The sequence below is a fragment of the Dasypus novemcinctus genome, chromosome 17, assembly GCF_030445035.2.
Source record: "Dasypus novemcinctus isolate mDasNov1 chromosome 17, mDasNov1.1.hap2, whole genome shotgun sequence".
In the NCBI taxonomy this organism is placed as follows: Eukaryota; Metazoa; Chordata; class Mammalia; order Cingulata; family Dasypodidae; genus Dasypus; species Dasypus novemcinctus.
In genome coordinates, this window is record NC_080689.1 from 2,489,666 (window position 1) to 2,507,055 (window position 17,390).

Here is a 17,390-nt window from a genome sequence, read left to right on the forward strand (position 1 = left end):
ACCTGAACAGGCGGGTCTTAATCCTATCACCGGACTTCTTTATAAACAGAATGAAATTCAAACAGAGAAAGCCAGAGGGAGCAGCCAGAAGCTGAAGGTCAAAGGAAACCAGGTGAAAAGGGGAAAGCCAGCAGAGCCCTCCAAGAGTAGCGCCACGTGACAGGAAAAATGAGGACCCAGGACCGAGGCCTGCAAGCTGGAAGAAAGCATCTCCTTGACCCGAACCTCTCCCAGTTTTAAAACCTGAGCCAATAACTTCCCACTGTTTAAGCCAATCCATTGCACGTATTTGCTTGAGCAGCGGAGGAAACTAAAGCAGGGGGTAACAGTTAAACGGCAGGGGTAACAGTTAAACGGCAAAGAGTTTCTTTGGAGGGTGATGAAAATGTTCTAAAATTGACTGTGATGACTGCCAACTCTGTGAATACATTAAAAACCATTAGCGGTACACTCTAGGTAAAGAGTGTGTGAATTACATCTCAATAAAGTTTTTACCCCCAAAAAAAGTTACATGCCAGAAAAAGAAAATAAGAAAAAGAAAAAAAGAAGAGACTCTAGCGAAGTGGCGTGGATGGAAACCCTGACGTCCTCCCAGGCTAACTTTGTCAAGTTTCTCCCCAGCGCCCTCATTCTCTCATCTGTCGGGTGGGAACAGTAAAGGCATCTCACCCACAGCGGTGCTGAGGATGAGGTGAGGAAAACACAAGGAGCTTGCGACGCTGCCTGGCACCTCGTAACGCGCATGGAGGGAAGCCGCAAAAGCTAGTGCTAACTGAAGGGCGCAGTGAAAGACGAGGTGGGCACATCCTGGACACGTGCAAAGACTGTTCTGGTCAGATTTCCCACCAAATAACGTCAGGTCAAGTCTGCACTAAAATGGGTTATAAGTAAGAACTTATGGGCGTTTAGAGTTCAGTGGATTCCGGAACCACGAATGCCACACTGTGGGTTTATAGTAAAACGGAGGGCCTAGGAAGGCAAAGCCTATTACGACGCGGTTCCTAGAGTTAGGGTGGCGCTGGCCAAGAGCGGATGGACAGACGGCCCTTCCCCGGCTGCAGACCACCAGGGGCGGGGGGCAGGAGCCGCCAGGCTACCGCCTCTCCAGCCACGCGGACCAGGCCGGAGCAGGCCTCTCGCCCGCCGCAGGCCCCGGCGGCCCACCCCGCCCCGCGGGCCAGCCCCCGCCGCCCCGGGCGCCGCTCTCACCCGCCCGCGCGCCGCTCAGCGCGCGGAGGCAGCCCGCAGCGCGCACCGCCGCCGCCATGGAGCCGCGCAGGCCCGCGTCCTCCGTCCGCCGCGACTGCTGCCAGCGAGACGCCGGGCCTCGGCCGCGACCGGCCACCCGAGACCACAGGCCCAAGACGCGGAGCAGGCCCCCGGGGGTCGCCCACGCCGGCAACCGCACAGAGCCGGCCCGGCGCGACCGCGGACAGCCCGGGGTCCTCGCGTTAGGGCCGGGGGCGGGGCTTGGGCGGGCGGGCGGGGCGGGGCGCCGCTGGGGGCGGGGCTTGGGCGGGCAGGCGGGGCGGGGCGCCGCTGGGGGCGGGGCTTGGGCGGGCAGGCGGGGCGGGGCGCCGCTGGGGGCGGGGCTTGGGCGGGCAGGTGGGGCGGGGCGCCGCTGGGGGCGGGGCCGGCGAGGGGGGAGCCGTCCTGCCGCCGGGGGAGGTCGGCAGCCCGCGCAGCCCGCGGCGCCCAGGAGATGGCGCTGCGCACTCTTCCCAGCCAGCAGTGCGGGCACTCTGAAGGTCGTTGGGTCATTAGGTTCTTTACGCAATCACATTGCCTTGGATTTCACACGCCCTCTGATGCTCACTGGGGTCGCACAGGCATATCCCAGCCCTAAGCCCGGCTTCGCTTCACACCATTTGTGCACTCCCAGGCAACCCACGCGTTTTCACTTGCAAGTAGAAGAAGCAACGATGGGGATGTCTTGTCGGAGTCGGGGAATCCTGCTCAGACAGACCTCTGACCTTTAAGATCACTGTAAAATTTTCAAGCAACCAGAAAAGTACAAGAGTGACAAGCTAGGTCCAAAAATTATCAAAATGGACGCGGTTGCTTTATCTATTCCTAGTTTCCTTTTTTTCCTTGTTTAAAGCTCAGATGATTTTTTTTTTAAAGATTTATTTAACACCCCCCCCCCCCCATTGTCCGCTCTCTGTGTCTGTTTGCTGCGTCTTATTTCTTTGTCCTCTTCTGTTGTCGTCAGCAACACAGGAAGTGTGGGCGGTGCCATTCCTGGGCAGGCTGTACTTTCTTTCACGCTGGGCAGCTCTCCTTACGGGCGCACTCCTTGCACGTGGGGCTCCCCTACGCGGGGGACACCCCTGCGTGGCACGGCACTCCCCGCGCGCATCAGCACTGCGCATGGCCAGCTCCACACGGGTCAAGGAGGCCCGGGGTTTGAACCGCGGACCTCCCATGTGGTAGACGGACGCCCTAACCACTGGGCCAAGTCCATTTCCCATGATTTTTTTTTTTAGTTACAGAAATTGTGAGCTTTCAAAACAATATGCATAGTGTGCAGGATTCCCATACATCATCTGTCCACCAACACTTTACATCGTTGTGGAACGTTACAGATTATGAAAGAACATGATCAAACTATTACCACTAACGATGGTCCGTAGTGTACGCTTGGTATATTTTTTCAATACTCCCCCTGTTATTAACACCATGTAGTAGTAGTGTACATTTGTTATAGTTCACGAGCAGACACTCTCGTAGTTGTACTGTTAACCACAGTCCATCTTCCACCACAGGGTTCACTGTGTTTTACAGTCCCCTGTCTTGCACATTCTATCCAAAGTGTACACTTAGTGGCTCTCACTTCCACCACAGAGTTCTGCAGTCATCACCCCAGTAAACCTTTGATCATTTTCCTTAGCACAAAAGAAAAAGTCCCATACACCCCTATTACTGACCCTTAGCTTTGATATAGCACCTTCTTTGATGCTGATGCAGGGATATTACAATATTGCTGTTAACTATAGTCCATGAGTTACATTAATTGTATTTTTCCCATGCATCACTATATTCTCACCACCTTGCAATAGTGACATACATTTGTTCTAGATCATAAAGAACGTTCTTGTATTTATATTATTAACTAGAATCCATCCACCTCCAGGTTCATTATGTTATTCATTCCCTGGATTATTCTCTAGCTTTCTTTTAATTGACATTTAAATCCCTAGGTTACCCCTTTCAGCCATAATCACATTTATAAACCAGCCGTGTTAGTTTTACTCACTATAATGCATTACCATCAACTCTATCCATTTCCACATATTTACAGTCAAGCTAATTGAAAAATCTATACTCATTAAGCCTCAGTACCCCTTCTCAGTTCTCATTCTTTCTCCTAATAACCTAATGTCTAGGTTTTAACTCCATGTGTTCATTCCTTGTGTTTAGTTAATATTAGTGATGCCACGCGATATTTGTCCTTTTGTGTCTGGCTTATTTCATTTAGCATTTGTCCTCAAGGTTCATCCATGTTACCATATGTGTACCAATTTCATTTCTTATGGGAGCGTAGTATTCCACCGTATTTATAGACCACATTTTTGTTTATCCATTCATTGGTTGATGGACACTTGGGTTGTTTCCACCTTTTGGCAAGTATGAATAATGCCACTTTGAACATGATTGTGCAAATGTCTGTTCACATTACTATTTTCAGTTCTTCTGTATATATTCCTAGTAGAGGGATTGCCAGACCATATGGCAGTTCTATATTTAACTTCCTGAGGTACCGCCATACTGTATTCCACAGAGGCTGCACCATTCTACACACCCACCATCCTTGAAGGAGTGTTCCTATTTCTGTACATCCTTTCTAGTACTTGTTTTCTGTTTTTGAATAATGGCCATTCTTTGAGGTGTAAGATGATATTTCATTGTAGTTTTGATTTGCATTTTCCTAATAGCTAGTGATAATGAACATATTTTCATGTGCTTTTTGCCATTTGTATTTCCTCTTGGGAAATATGCCTATTTAAGTCTTTTGCACAGTTCTTAATTGGATTGCTTGTTCTTTTATTGTTGAATTGTATGATCTCTTTATATTGCATGGAAATCAAATCCTTATCAGATATTCATTTCCATTTCTTTTCTCCCATTGAGTGGGTTACTCTTTCACCTTATGGACAAAATCCTTTGAAGCACAAAAGTGTTTAAGCGTGAGGAGGTCCCATTTATCCATTTTTCTCTTTGTTGCTCATGCTTTCAGTATAAGGTTTAAGAAACCACCAGCTACCGCCACGTCTTGGAGATGTTTCCTTACGTTTTCTTCTAGTTTTATGGTTCTTGCTTTTATTTTTAGGTCTTTGATCCATTTTGACTTAATTTTTGCATAAGGTATGAGGTAGGGGTCCTCTTTTTTTGTTTTGGGTATGGATAGCCAGTTCTCCCAGCACCATTTGTTGAATTGACTATTCTGACAACTGAATGGGTTTGACAGCCTTGTCAAAAATCACTTGACTATAGATGTGAAGGTCTGTTTCTGAACCCATCAAGTTGGTTCCATTGGTCTATGTGTCTATCTTTATGTTAGTACCATGCTGTTTTGACCACTGTAGCTAGGTAATATGATTTAAAGTCCAGAAGTGAGATTCCTCCAACTTCATTCTTCCTTTTTAAGATGTTTCTGGCTATTTAGGGCTTCTTGCCCTTCCAAATAAATTTTAAAATTGGCTTTCCATTTCTTTAAAAAAGGTTGTTTGGAATTTGGGGGGGAATTGCATTGAATCTGTGTAGCAATTTGGGTAGAACTGACATCTTAGTGATATTTAGTCTTCCCATCCATGAGCACAGAATTTTCTTCCATTCATTTAGGTCTTCTTTCATTTCTTTTAGCAATGCATTGTAGTTTCCTGAATAGAAATATTTTATGTCCTTGGTTAAGTTTATTCCTATATATTTGATTCATTCTTTTTTTCACTATTATAAATAGAATTTTTTTCCTGACTTCCTCCTCAGATTACTCATTATTAGTGTATAGAAACACTAGTGATTTTTGCATAGTAATGTTGTATCCTGCCACTCTGCTGAATTTGTTTATTAGCTCTAGTAGCTTTGTTATAGATTTTTCAGGTATAGAATCATATCATCTGTAAACAGCAAAAGTTTTACTTCTTCCTGTTCAATTTGGATGCTTTTTTTTTTCTTTTTCTTACCTGATTCCTCTAGCTAGAACTTCTAGCACTATATAGAACAACAGTGGTGACAGTGGGCATCCTTGTCTTGTACCCAATCTCAATAGGAAAGCTTTCAGTCTTTCACCATTGAGTACAATGTTAACTGTGAGTTTTTTATATATGCCCTTTATCGTGTTGAGAAAGTTTCCTTCAATTCCTATCTTTTCAAGTGTTTTTATCAAAAATGGTGCTGGATTTTGTCAAATGTCTTTTCTTCATCAATCAAGATGATCGTGTGATTTTTTTTCTTTGATTTATTAATGGGGTGTATTACATTGATTGATTTTCTTGTGTTGAACCACCCTTGCAAGCTTATGATGAAACCCACTTGATCATGATGAATAATTCTTTTGGTGTGTTGTTGGATTCAATTAATGAGTATTTTGAATTTTGCATCCATATTCATTAGGGAAATGGGTCTGTAATTTTCTTTTTTTGTAACATCTTTATCTGGCTTTGGTATTAGGGTGATATTGGCTTCATAGAATGTGTTTAGTAGCATCCCTTCCTGTTCAATTTTCTGGAAGAGTTTGAGTAAGATTGGTATTAAATTCTTTGAATGCTTGGTAGAATTCACCTGTGAAGCCATCTGGTCCTGGGTTTTTCATTTTGAGGAGCTGTTTGATAACTGTTTCAATCACATTGCTTGTGATTGGTTTGTTGAGGTCTTCTATTTCTTCTAGGGTCAATGTAGGTTGTTTGTATGTTCCTAGGAATTTTTCCATTTCTTCTGCATTGTCTGATTTGTTGACATACAGTTGTTCACAGTATCCTCTTATGATCTCTTTTCTTTCTGTAGGGTCAGTAGTAATGTGCCCCTTTTCATTTCTGATTTTATTTATTTATCTTTTATTTATTTATTTATTTTATTTATCTTCTCTCTTTTTTCTTTGTCAGTCTAGCTAAGGGTTTGTCAATTTTGTTGCTCTTTTCAAAGAACTTTGGTTTCATTAATTCTGTCTGTTGTTTTTTGTTGTTGTTGTTGTTGTTGTTCTCGATTTAATTTATTCCTGCTCTGATCTTTGTTATTTCATTCCTTCTGCTTGCTTTGGGCATAGTTTGCTGTTCTTTTTCTATTCCTTCAGCTGTGTAGTTAGGTCATTGATGTTAGCTTTTTCTTCTTTTTTAATATAAGCATTGAGAGCTATAAATTTCCCTCTTAGCACTGCTTTCACCACATCCCATAGGTTCTGATATGTTTGTGTTCGTGTTCTCATTTTCATTTACATCAAGATATTTATTGATTCCTCTTGCAATTTTTCTTTGATCCACTGATTATTTAATAGTGTGTTGTTTAATCTACTATATTTGTGAATTTCCCCTTTTTCTGGCTGTTGTTGATTCCCAGGTTTATTCCATTATGATTAGGGAAAGTGCTTTGTATAATTTTGTTCTTTTTAAATTTATTGAGGTATGCTTTGTGACCCAACATGTGATCCGTCCTGGAGAAAGATCCATGAGCACTTGAGAAGGATGTATATCCTGCTGTTTTGGGGTGAGTGTTCGGTCCATGTCTATTAGGTTTAATTTGTTTATCATATTATTTCTTTATTGATCCTCTGCCCAGATGATCTATTCAATACTGAGAATGGTGTATTGAAGTCTCCAATTATTATTGTAGAGACAGTTCTTTCTTCCTTCAGTTTTGCCAGTGTTTGCCTCATGTAATTTAGGGCATCCTAGTTAGGTGTACAGATTCATGATTGTTATTTCCTCCTGGTGAATTGCCCCTTTTCTTAGTATATAATGATCTTCCTTGTCTCTAATAACAGCTTTGATTTTAAAGTCTATTTCATCCAATATAAATATAGCTACTCTGGATTTTTTTTTTTTTTTTTTTTTTTTTTTTGGTTACATCATGCATGGAATATCTTTTTTCCAGCCTTCCACTTTCAGTTAATTTGTATCGTATTTCAATCTCTTTGTCTAAGATGAGTCCCTTGTAGAAAGCATATAGGTGGCTTATATTTTCTTATCCATTCTGCCAGTCTCCATCTTGATTGGGGAGTTTAATCCATTAACTTTCATGTTGTTAGTGTAAAGTCAGTTCTTACCTCACCCATTTTGATCTTTGGGTTTTATCTGTCATGTCTTATTTTCACCACTCTTTTGACACTTTTAGTTACTTTTACTGATATACTCTTCATTTATAGACTCTCTTCAAGCCTCTCTCTCTCATGTCTTTTCTTTTCATGTGTAGCACTTCCTTTCATATTTCCTGCAAAGCCAGTCTCTTTGTTACAAATACTCACAGTTTCTGTTTATCTGTCAATATTCTAAAATCATCCTCATTTTTGAAAGGCAGTCTTGCTGGGTATAAGATTATTGGCTGGCAATTTTTCTCTTTCAGTAGCTCAAATCTATCACACCACTGCCTTCTTGCCTCCATGGTTTCTGATGAGAAATCAGTACTTAATCTTATTGGGCATTCCTTGTATATATAAATAACTTTTTTCTTGCTGCTCTCAGGATTCTCTCTTTATCTTTGGCATTTGACATTCTAATTAGTATGTGTCTCATGGTGGGTCTGTTTGGATTTATTCAGACAGGAGTACATTGTGCTTCTGGGCACAAGTAACTATGTCCTTCAATAGGGTTAGGAAATCTTCTACCATTATTTCTTCAAATATTCTTCTGCCCCTTTTCCCTTCTCTTCTCCTTCTGGGACACCCATGACATGTATGTTTGCACATCTCTTCCCATCATTTAGTTCCCTGAGAACTTGTTCCATCTTTTCCATTCTTTTTTTATCTTTTCTTTTGTATATTAGTGTTCAGAGGCCCTGTTTTCATGCTCACTGATCCTTTCTTCTGCCTCTTCAACTCTGCTGTTATATTGCTCCAGCGTATTTTTAATTTCACTTATTGTGCCTTTTATTCCCATAAGATCTGCTATTTTTCTATGTGTGCTTTCAAATTCTTCTCTGTGCTCATCCAGTGTCTTCCTGATGTCTTTAATCTCTTTAGCCATCTCCCTGAATTTATTAAGAAAGAGAGAAAGGGACACGAAAAGAGATCTGACGAGTGCCTTGGAAAGAGGGGGTGCCTGCCACTTCCAGGCTGCAACAGCTGGCAGCTTCCACTCTCACCCCTTTGGTATCCAGCCACCACGTGCAGAAAAGTAGTTCAGCCCAGCCAAGTCGATAGACGTTACAGCCACCGCAGTGTCATCTTGGGGCCTGTACACATCTCCTTAAGCCACACTTAACCTCCAAATACAGATGACAGCAGAGTCGTCCTTCTGCCCAACATGACATGCCCATCCTGTGGGCAACTGCGAACACAACTCCCCTTTCCCAAAAGAGAATACAAAGATACTTTTTGTATTTGAATTATGTTCATTCTCTCTAGCTGATTCATGTTCCCCTTTTATATCCTGGAATTTAATACTGAGATATAAAGTTAACCATCATCAAAACATCTTATGTAGTTAATAAGGGGTTAACAGAGGGCAAGTAAACAAAATTATTTCATTAATATTTATTTAAGCATATCAAAATAAGGAGAAAATACTCATAACTAGTACAGTCCTCATTTCTGCAACGGGTGGTGGTGCCTTCTTACATGACCTGTTGAATATTTCCTTCACCTTCAGCCAGCACCTAGCTGGCTGTAGTTCTTTGCTGGGGGGGACAATTAAGAGTCCTGCCTGCCTTTCTCCATATCAGAGGTCCCCAGGATCAAATCCTGGTGAATCCTAGAGGAGGAAAATGAGAAGACAAAAAGAGAAACAGGGAAACGGACTTTGGCCCAGCGGTTAGGGCGTCCGTCTACCATATGGGAGGTCCGCGGTTCAAGCCCCGGGCCTCCTTGACCCGTGTGGAGCTGGCCATGCGCAGTGCTGATGCGCGCAAGGAGTGCCGTGCCACACAAGGGTGTCCCCCGCGTGGGGGAGCCCCCACGCGCAAGGAGTGCGCCCGTGAGGAAAGCCGCCCAGCGTGAAAAGAAAGTGCAGCCTGCCCAGGAATGGCGCCGCCCACACTTCCTGTGCCGCTGACGACAACAGAAGCGGACAAAGAAACAAGACGCAGCAAATAGACACCAAGAACAGACAACCAGGGGAGGGGGGGGAATTAAATAAATAAATAAATCTTTAAAAAAAAAAAAAAAAAGAGAAACAGATATAGAAGATCACACAGCAAATGGACACAGCAAACAAACAAACACACACACACAAAAAAAGCAGGACAGAAGGGTTGGGGAGGTGGAAAATTAAAAGAGCCTGCCTGAGGCGTGGCTATGGCTCAAGTGGTCAAGCTCCCACCTCCCACGTGGGAGGTCCTGGGTTTGGTTCCCAGTGCCTCATGGGAGAAAAAAACCCAGGAACTCAGGGAAGCCAGTGTGGCTCAGTAGTTGAGCACGACCTTCCCACATACGTTTCCCAGGTTCAATCCCTGGCCTGGTACCTCAAATAAAAAGAGTCTAAACTGGGTTTTGTAGTTCTCCATTGACTTTAATTACACGACTTGGTGCGTGAATATGTCTCAATAAAGCAATGATTTTAATAGCTCTGCTTCCCTTCCAGACACTTCGAGCCAGAAACCCCTGGCCCTGGCCCTGGAGACTGAATCTACCAGTGTGAAATGGCCAGGCCACGTCTGACCAGAGCACTCGGGTCCACAGCCCCTGCAGCGCCCGGCCTGGAATGGCCAGAACTCGGCCGCCCACTGCCCCATTCCCACCCAGCACCAGCTGGAGGAAGCCACGGGCCCTCCCGGCCCAGCAGCGCAAGAGGCCGGGCCTCCAGCCCCCCGAGCCGGCGCCCCAACCCCGGTGTGCCCAGAGCCTCCCCGAGGGCCACGTGCAAGCTCCCGTCCCCTGCGCGTCCCCTGCCCGGAGCCGGCTCCTCCCACACAGCCCCTCTGTGCTCCTGGGTGGTCTTGTTTCCCCACCTCTCTGGAGGCCCCGCTGGGATCCGCTCTGCCCGGGCCCTGGCTGCCAGCCACAGCCCCGGCCCTCGGGCGCGGTGTCCCTCTCGGCCCGGCCCGAGGCCCTGCTCTGGGTCCTGCCTGGCGTTCTTGGGGGAATCAGGCTGCTCCTCTCACCTCCCTTGGCCATCTGTCCTTCCTCCTGGTGCTGTGCTGAACAAAGTCCGAGGAGCACTGGCGGGGGGCGCAGAATCTGACCGCAGAGCCCGCGGTGCTGGCCGGCCTCTGGGGCCAGAGCGTCGTGGTCCTTCCCAGGCGAGCGTCCATCTCGACAGAGGTTGCTGGGGGCCCCAGGAAAGCCAGACCAAGCTCTCCTTCCGGCGTCCTCCCTGGTTTCCTGCGTGCCAGGGGTGCAGGAGGCGGCCAGCTGTCGAGGCGGGGGACGGGGGTGCCCAGGGCACGGGCTCCGCAAATCCTCTCCTCCCTCAGGAAAAACGCCCGCTCCTTAGTGGGATCCCAGCTTGGAGAGAATTAGTGTCGGAGTTGTGGACCCGAGGGGTATGGGGAATGAAAGACAAAGAGAGATCGGGATCAGGGGATCTGAGAGCATTGAAGCCTCAAGCTCATCAGACAAGTTTATTAATCTCAGGGGCTTCTTTATATACCCCAAGCAGTTGTGAGAACCAGCAACTATCCTAGCTAACTATTCCCATTACCTCAACCTGTGTAACACAATGGATCAAAATCTACGATTATAAATCAAGGTTCAAAATTTCAATGTTCTATTATATTGTTGAGAAAACATACCCATAAGTCTTGTTGCCCAGGTTGTCCCGTTCTACCTAGTCCTCGTTCCACCTGAGTGTACACATCTCCTTTCTAGATTTATGACCTGCACATATAGCTATGGAGACAGCATGACTCAGTGGTCAAGGAAGTAACTTGCTTCCATGGAAACAACATGCCTTTCTTTCCCACAAATTAGGAATTCTCTAACTTCTTGGGTGAGCTGGGCCTTCCTGGGCTAACCTGTGACATCACCCTCTCAAATTTGATAGGGAGAGACGTGACTTTGCAAACGGGATTGTGGTCTTTTTTTTAGCTTTATTTTATTTATTTACTTCTTCCCTCCCCCCTGGTCATTTGTGCTTGGTGTCTGCTCTCTGTTCGTCTTTTTAGGAGGCACTGGGAACTGAACCCAGGAATAACGATCCAGGGAAGCGGCTGTGGCGCAATCAGTCGGGCTCCCGTCTGCCATATGCAAGGCCCTGGGTTCGCGTCCCGGGGCCTCCTGGTGAAGGCAGGCTTGCCTGTGCGCCACGGAGGGCTGACGCAGCAAATGACGCAACAGAGGGAGACAAGCAGACTCGGGAAAAAAAACGCTCAGCGAATGGACATAGAGAACAGACAGCAATAAACAAGCCGAAGCGGGGAGTCGGGTGGGGGGGGAGATAAATAAATCTTAAAAAAAAAAAAAAGAGTCGGTCAAGGTTCAGGAGGGTACCTCTGAGGGAGTGACAACCCCAGGGCCTTGTGCAGATGGCTCTTGCACAGACAGACACGGGGGCTTCAAGTTAGGGACACCCATGGAAGGAGGCTGTTGAAAAGCCATCTGCAGGTGAGAGAAGACCCGTGAACATTGGGAAGCGGACACAGCTCAGTGGTTGAGCACCTGCCTCCCATGTACAAGGTCCTGGGTTCAATCCACAGTACTTCCTAAAAAAAAAACAAAAAGACCCGTTCATGTTTGGGTTCCGAGAGGCAAGGTCTCTAACCAAAGCCTTAGTCCTGACCTTGTGTTTCCCAGCTTTTATAGCAAGTGACTAAGGCACACGTTCTATGGCCCCATGATAAAAGAGCCCCACAAGACATTACCCCTTGCCCAAAAGTCACACTGCAGGAAGGGGATGTGGCTCAGGTGATAGGGCCTCTGCCAACCGTATGGGAGGACCCAGGTTTGATCCCTGGGGCCTCCGGGTGAAAAAGAAGAGAAAGCTGCCGGTGCGGTGAACCAGTGCCCACGTGGTGAGCCAGTGCCCCCCACAAGTGAGTCATGCAGCAAGATGATGACATATCAAAAGAGAGAAAAGGGGAGAGTCAAGGTGAAGCGCAGCAGAGACCAGGAACTGAGGTGGAGCAGTTGACAGGGAACCTCTCTCCACATCAGAGGTCCCCAGGATCTAACCCAGTGAATCCTAGAGGAGAGAAAATGGGAAGAGAAGACAAAAAGAGAAGTAGATACAGAAGACCACACAGCGAATGGACACAGACAGCAAAAACGGCAGGGGTGGGGAGGGGGAAATAAATCTTTTTAAAAAAAAAGTCACACCCCCTGCTGGGTCAGATTCCCAGGGCTGCCGGAACAGGATGCCACCAGCTGAGTGGCCTGACCACGGGACTGTGTCGTCTCGGGTCTGGAGGCTAAATGCCTGAAATCGAGGTGTCGCAGGACTGCGCGTCTCCTGAAGCCCGAGGAGGAGGAGGACCTGGCCGTGACTTTCCCCGCCGGGCCGTGGCTCGCTGGCAGCCCGTGGCGCTCTCTGCCTCGGTCATCTCACGCCGCTCCCTCCTCGTAAGGACAGTCACACGGAATTAGGGCCAACCCTGCTCAGCCCAACCTCATTTTCACCTGCCTAATTCCACTGCCAATAACCCTATTTCCAAACTAGGACCCGTTCACGGGAGCAGGGTTAGGGCTTGACCGTGTCTTTTAGGGAGACAGCTCAAATCGTAACACTCACCATCCACAATCTTCTGAAAAGGTTGAAGGAACCGATGGCATCCTTACATTAAGTTAGCAAAACTTGGAGAAACACTTGAGCTCCTGTCTTAGTTTGCCACAGCACTGCCAGTGCCAAGTGCCAGAAACGGGCTGGCTTCCATAATGGGAATTTATTTGGGGTAAAAGCTTACAGCTCCAAGGCAGTGAAAAGTCCACAGCAAGGTACCATCAGAGACGCTTTCTCACCACGGTCAGCTCCTGCTGGTCCTGGGTGCTGCCATGTGGTGAAGATGGCGGCTCTCTGCCAGGTCCCTGCTGTCCCCTCCAGAGTCTGCCATCTCCTGGAGCTCAGTCGAGGGCAGCCAGGCACAGAGATTGTCTCCTTCCAGGCCTCCTTGCTCAGTGCTGGCTGCGCCACTTTCTTCCCACGTTCAGCGGTGAGCATCGGGCACACGGCTGGTCTCTTCGGCCGTGAACTGCTCCACGGGCCTGGCCTGTTGGGGCTTCAGCTTCAGCTGCTGGCCGTCCTCGCGTCCTCTCCCATGTGGTGGATCAGAATAGCAGCTTCCTTTCTCTGTCTCTGTTTATATAACGCTTCAGTAAGAGGACGGAGACGCAACCTGAGTCACACCTCACTGACATAGTCCAGTCAAAAGGGCCCCAAAGGGAAGCGGACTTGGCTCAACGATAGAGCGTCCACCTACCACATGGGAGGTCCATGGTTCAAACCCAGGGCCTCCTGACCCGTGTGAAGCTGGCCCATGCCCAGTACTGATGTGCAAGGAGTGCCTTGCCATGCAGGGGTGTCCCCCATGTAGGGGGGTCCCACTCAAGGAGTGCGCCCCATAAGGAGAGTGTGAAAGAAAGTTCAGCCTGCCCAGGAATGGCGCCACACGCATGGACTGCTGACGCAGCAAGATGACACAACAAAAAGAGGCACAGATTCCCACAGAAGAACACACAGCGAATGGACACAGAGAACAGACAACTGGGGCGGGTGGGGGGAAGGGGAGAGAAATAAAAATTTAAAAAATAAATCTTTAAAAAAAAAGGGCCCCACACTCACAGGAATGGATTATTTCAAAACCCACTTCCTTCTTCCTTCCTTCCTCCCTCCCTCCCTTCCTCCCTTTTTTTTTTCTTTTCCAGACTATCACAGCTCCCTTGGCCAAAGGTAGTCCCAGAAGCCCTTGAGGCCCTATGGCCCACTCCCTCGGGGCACATCAGCTATTCACCTATGACCTGGTAACAGGAAGGGCCACGCAGTGAGGAATTCCACCTCCGCTACTAGACCCTACCCCGCTGCACGCAGACATGGAAAAATACAGCAAGGACTCGTTCTGTACCTAACTCTACCACGGCCAGGTTAAGGCCATCTTCCCACAAAGCTTTCTAGACGGCCTCATCATGGTCTTCAAACAGGCTATTGTGTCTATTGGAAGAGGTGTCAGAAGAAAAACCCAGGGAATCTTATCAGCAGGGACCTTATCCAAGGCATGCTCCAGGGCGACCGCCTTTGGGTACACATTTCACAACTAAATAAACAATTCAGAATCAATGCGTTCAGAAAGCTATGCCAAAAGAGGACCTCAAACTGAGGATCCTCGGAGACACTCTAGAAACAGCTCATCCTCAGAAGTACACAGCTGCCCCAAGACCTTGGAACAAATACACGACCTTGGATAGTGCATAGATGTGTCCAAGATGTCAGATCAAGACCTGCTTTTCATTAGCTTGCGTACAATCATACTTTCTTTTCCATACGCCCTGGTCATCATCCACCCCTATTGGTTTCTTTCCACTTTTCTTTCCTCTTTATTATAATTGTTAACTCAGAACATACTCATTCTAACACCATTCTTAGATTATCCCCAACAGTAGTCATCACCTCAACCTTACTGACCTCTGGATATGCCAGCTGTAATCAGGCAATCACGATAAATACCTCTGGAAAATTCCGGTCTCATCAAAGGTGGATGGCTTTTCCACTTGCACCTACCTGGACAAATGACCTAAACAAATCAACCTGTCACTTTGCTAGTGTCCCCTGTTGTGGAATTTAAGAGAAGTTCAATTATTTGAGTATAGAGAGGCCAGGACTCAGGAATGATTTTGAGAAGGAAAAATGGTTTATTGACGGCCGACCGGACTCGGGAGCTTTCAGTTTGAATCCCGAGCCCTGAACAAGATTTTCAAACGTCTTTTATACAGAGAGGAAAGGCCAAATGGTCCCTTTGTTTCAGTTCTCAATAGGCTTCAATTAGCATATATCTTCCACATCTTAGGTAAGCTTTTAGCATGGACTCCAGACATTCTAGATAAGCCTTTAGCATATTTGGTTTTTGCATTTCCCCTAAATACTTAAAGTTTATAGCCCCCGCATTGTTAAACATTTCCTGGGACTGGAGCTGCTGCCAGTCCCCAAGGGCAGGACTGCAGCCCCCCACCGTTCCACACCCACAAGTCAAACAACTTAGTTATCTCTGAAGAGACAAAGAGCCTTCCACCCATAGCCCACATCATTCCCCCCTTTTGTCAAAGGTTACTTGCTAAGCTTTGGCATAATTATTGTTGGAGCTATGAGGTGGATGGCTGTTTGTTGTCTTGACTGATTATTTATCAGTCTTTAGTACAGCATCCAGGACCGTTTTTAGAAGTTTAGAACTTTTCATTCTGGACAGCAGAATCTTGGGCAGGGGCCTTCCGCAGTTATTCTGCTGCCACTGGCACTCACGTGGATTTCCAGTCAGGTTCCAGATCCATCTATTACTTTTATTTTACTTTTAAAGAGTTTACACCTTTAATTTAAAAGGGGTGCTGAAGGGAGATGATCTCTTTTCTGTAACTGCTTCCTGCTGGCCATGGGCTGTAGTCATTGCCTAATAAGGTGTAAAAACTCTTTAATTTATTCTAACTGGAGGAAGATGGATCTGGCATTCTGTACGAAGTTGGATGAAGTTTTCATATGGTTAATAAGATGTTCACTCTGAAAGAAACAAACTTAATTAAAATTTTGGAATACCTGTTTTTAAAAGAGGACACATTGGATTACAGAGGTAGACAAGGTTAGGTGCCTATAAAGATGGCATTCCTTAAAAGCTGGTGGGAACAGCATATATATTCTTTTTTTAAGTTATCCATCTTTAGAGAGAAATTGCAACAGACACTTAGCTTTGTCTGAAGACACATTCCAAGCTGTTCAATGATTGACACTCATTCGCTCTGTCAGATGCTCCTGGTGAACTGGCACTCCTTGGGCAACTGGCTTCACTCAGGATTAGAACACTAATTTGGAAATACTCTTAGTTTTCACCTGTGGGAGTGATCAGAACTACAGAATAAAGATTTTATACACCTTGGTTTTCATTGTACAATTTCTAGCAATTTTGACTTGTTCAATAGGTGACTCACCATCAGCAAGCAAGCCTCACTTTTGCTAACTGAGACTGGCTGAGACTGCCACCTTATTCTATAGACATGTTATTAACTGTTTAGAAAATGATTTTACCAGGAATTTAACATGTCTAATATACTTCTGCACTTGATCCAAAATAGAAAAGATAACATTACAATTATTAGGCATATATTTAGTACAGGATAAAAGTACAGCACTTAATATTAACTAATGTATTACTTAATGCATAAGGATTCAGAGTTGCCATTATTAGTTTTGAGTTTCAGGTTTGTAATACTTTACATGTTATCTCTCCATGAGAGCAGGCCATAATGCCAATTGTGTTTAAGTTTTACTTACAGTCTCCTGGTATCATGGCTCCACTTAGCATGTTCTTCAACGCAGTGAGCAAGTTGCAGCATCCTTCCAGTATTCCAGAGATTTTCCAGTATTCTACTAGCCTGGTGCATAGTGCTCTCTGGCACCATGGAACAGTGCCAGTCTGGAGGCGATATCCATTGTACACTTGGCTGTACCGAGTCATTATTGGCTGCAGGAGCTTGAAACTGTAATATAGTTTCCATCGACTTCAGGAGCAGAACCAGAGACTGATATAGCACATATTTTTAATTGAGGGGTCAGTGACCAGCCTAGCCAATAACTCACATGGAGAGGCCACCTGTAATGTATACAAGGCCTGGTTCGAATGCACAAGAGTTTGACAATGTTAAAGTTTATTCCTTGTTTTATATATATTTTAAACAACTTAACGCAATACATATATCAAATGACTATTTACTTACACAATTTTACTATGAAGATAACAGTAGGTACTTTACTTTAATAATAGAGGAAAAATATTATTTTTCATTGTTAGAATGAAAACAGAATATTTCCAATAGAATCAAGACAACTTTTTATTACCATTTACTTAAATGTGTATTTTGCAGTGGCCTTCGGACAGGTTTATTATCATGAAGTTATTTCTGCTACCAATACCAATCTAAGTTTCTTTAGTTAACAATGACTTCTACAATTAGAACTATTTAAACATTTTCAGTTTGGAAGATGTTTTACAAACTCCTTATAATTGACTATAACCGCATTGACTAGACACCTCATGTTTAAATAAACTTACTAATTTACAATTACCAATGAAAGAAATTTACTCTTTATTTAAGAGAGCATATCTACAATCTTTTT

General features: G+C 45.6%; 1 protein-coding gene across 2 annotated transcripts in view; it reads right to left on the bottom strand.

The window, feature by feature from the left end:
• Positions 1 to 10,399, bottom strand: part of MRPS5 (mitochondrial ribosomal protein S5) — a 36,356-nt gene extending 25,957 nt beyond the window's left edge. Inside the window, exon 1 of one of the 2 annotated variants that reach the window (XM_058278089.2) lies at positions 10,249 to 10,399. In XM_058278089.2, coding sequence (XP_058134072.1) covers positions 10,249 to 10,261 — 13 coding nt within the window. In that variant the 5' untranslated portion in view covers positions 10,262 to 10,399. Of the gene's footprint in view, positions 1 to 1,209; positions 1,440 to 10,248 lie in introns of those variants that run through there. The other variant, XM_058278088.2, reaches the window with a different exon arrangement.
• Positions 10,400 to 17,390: the final 6,991 nt, after the last annotated feature.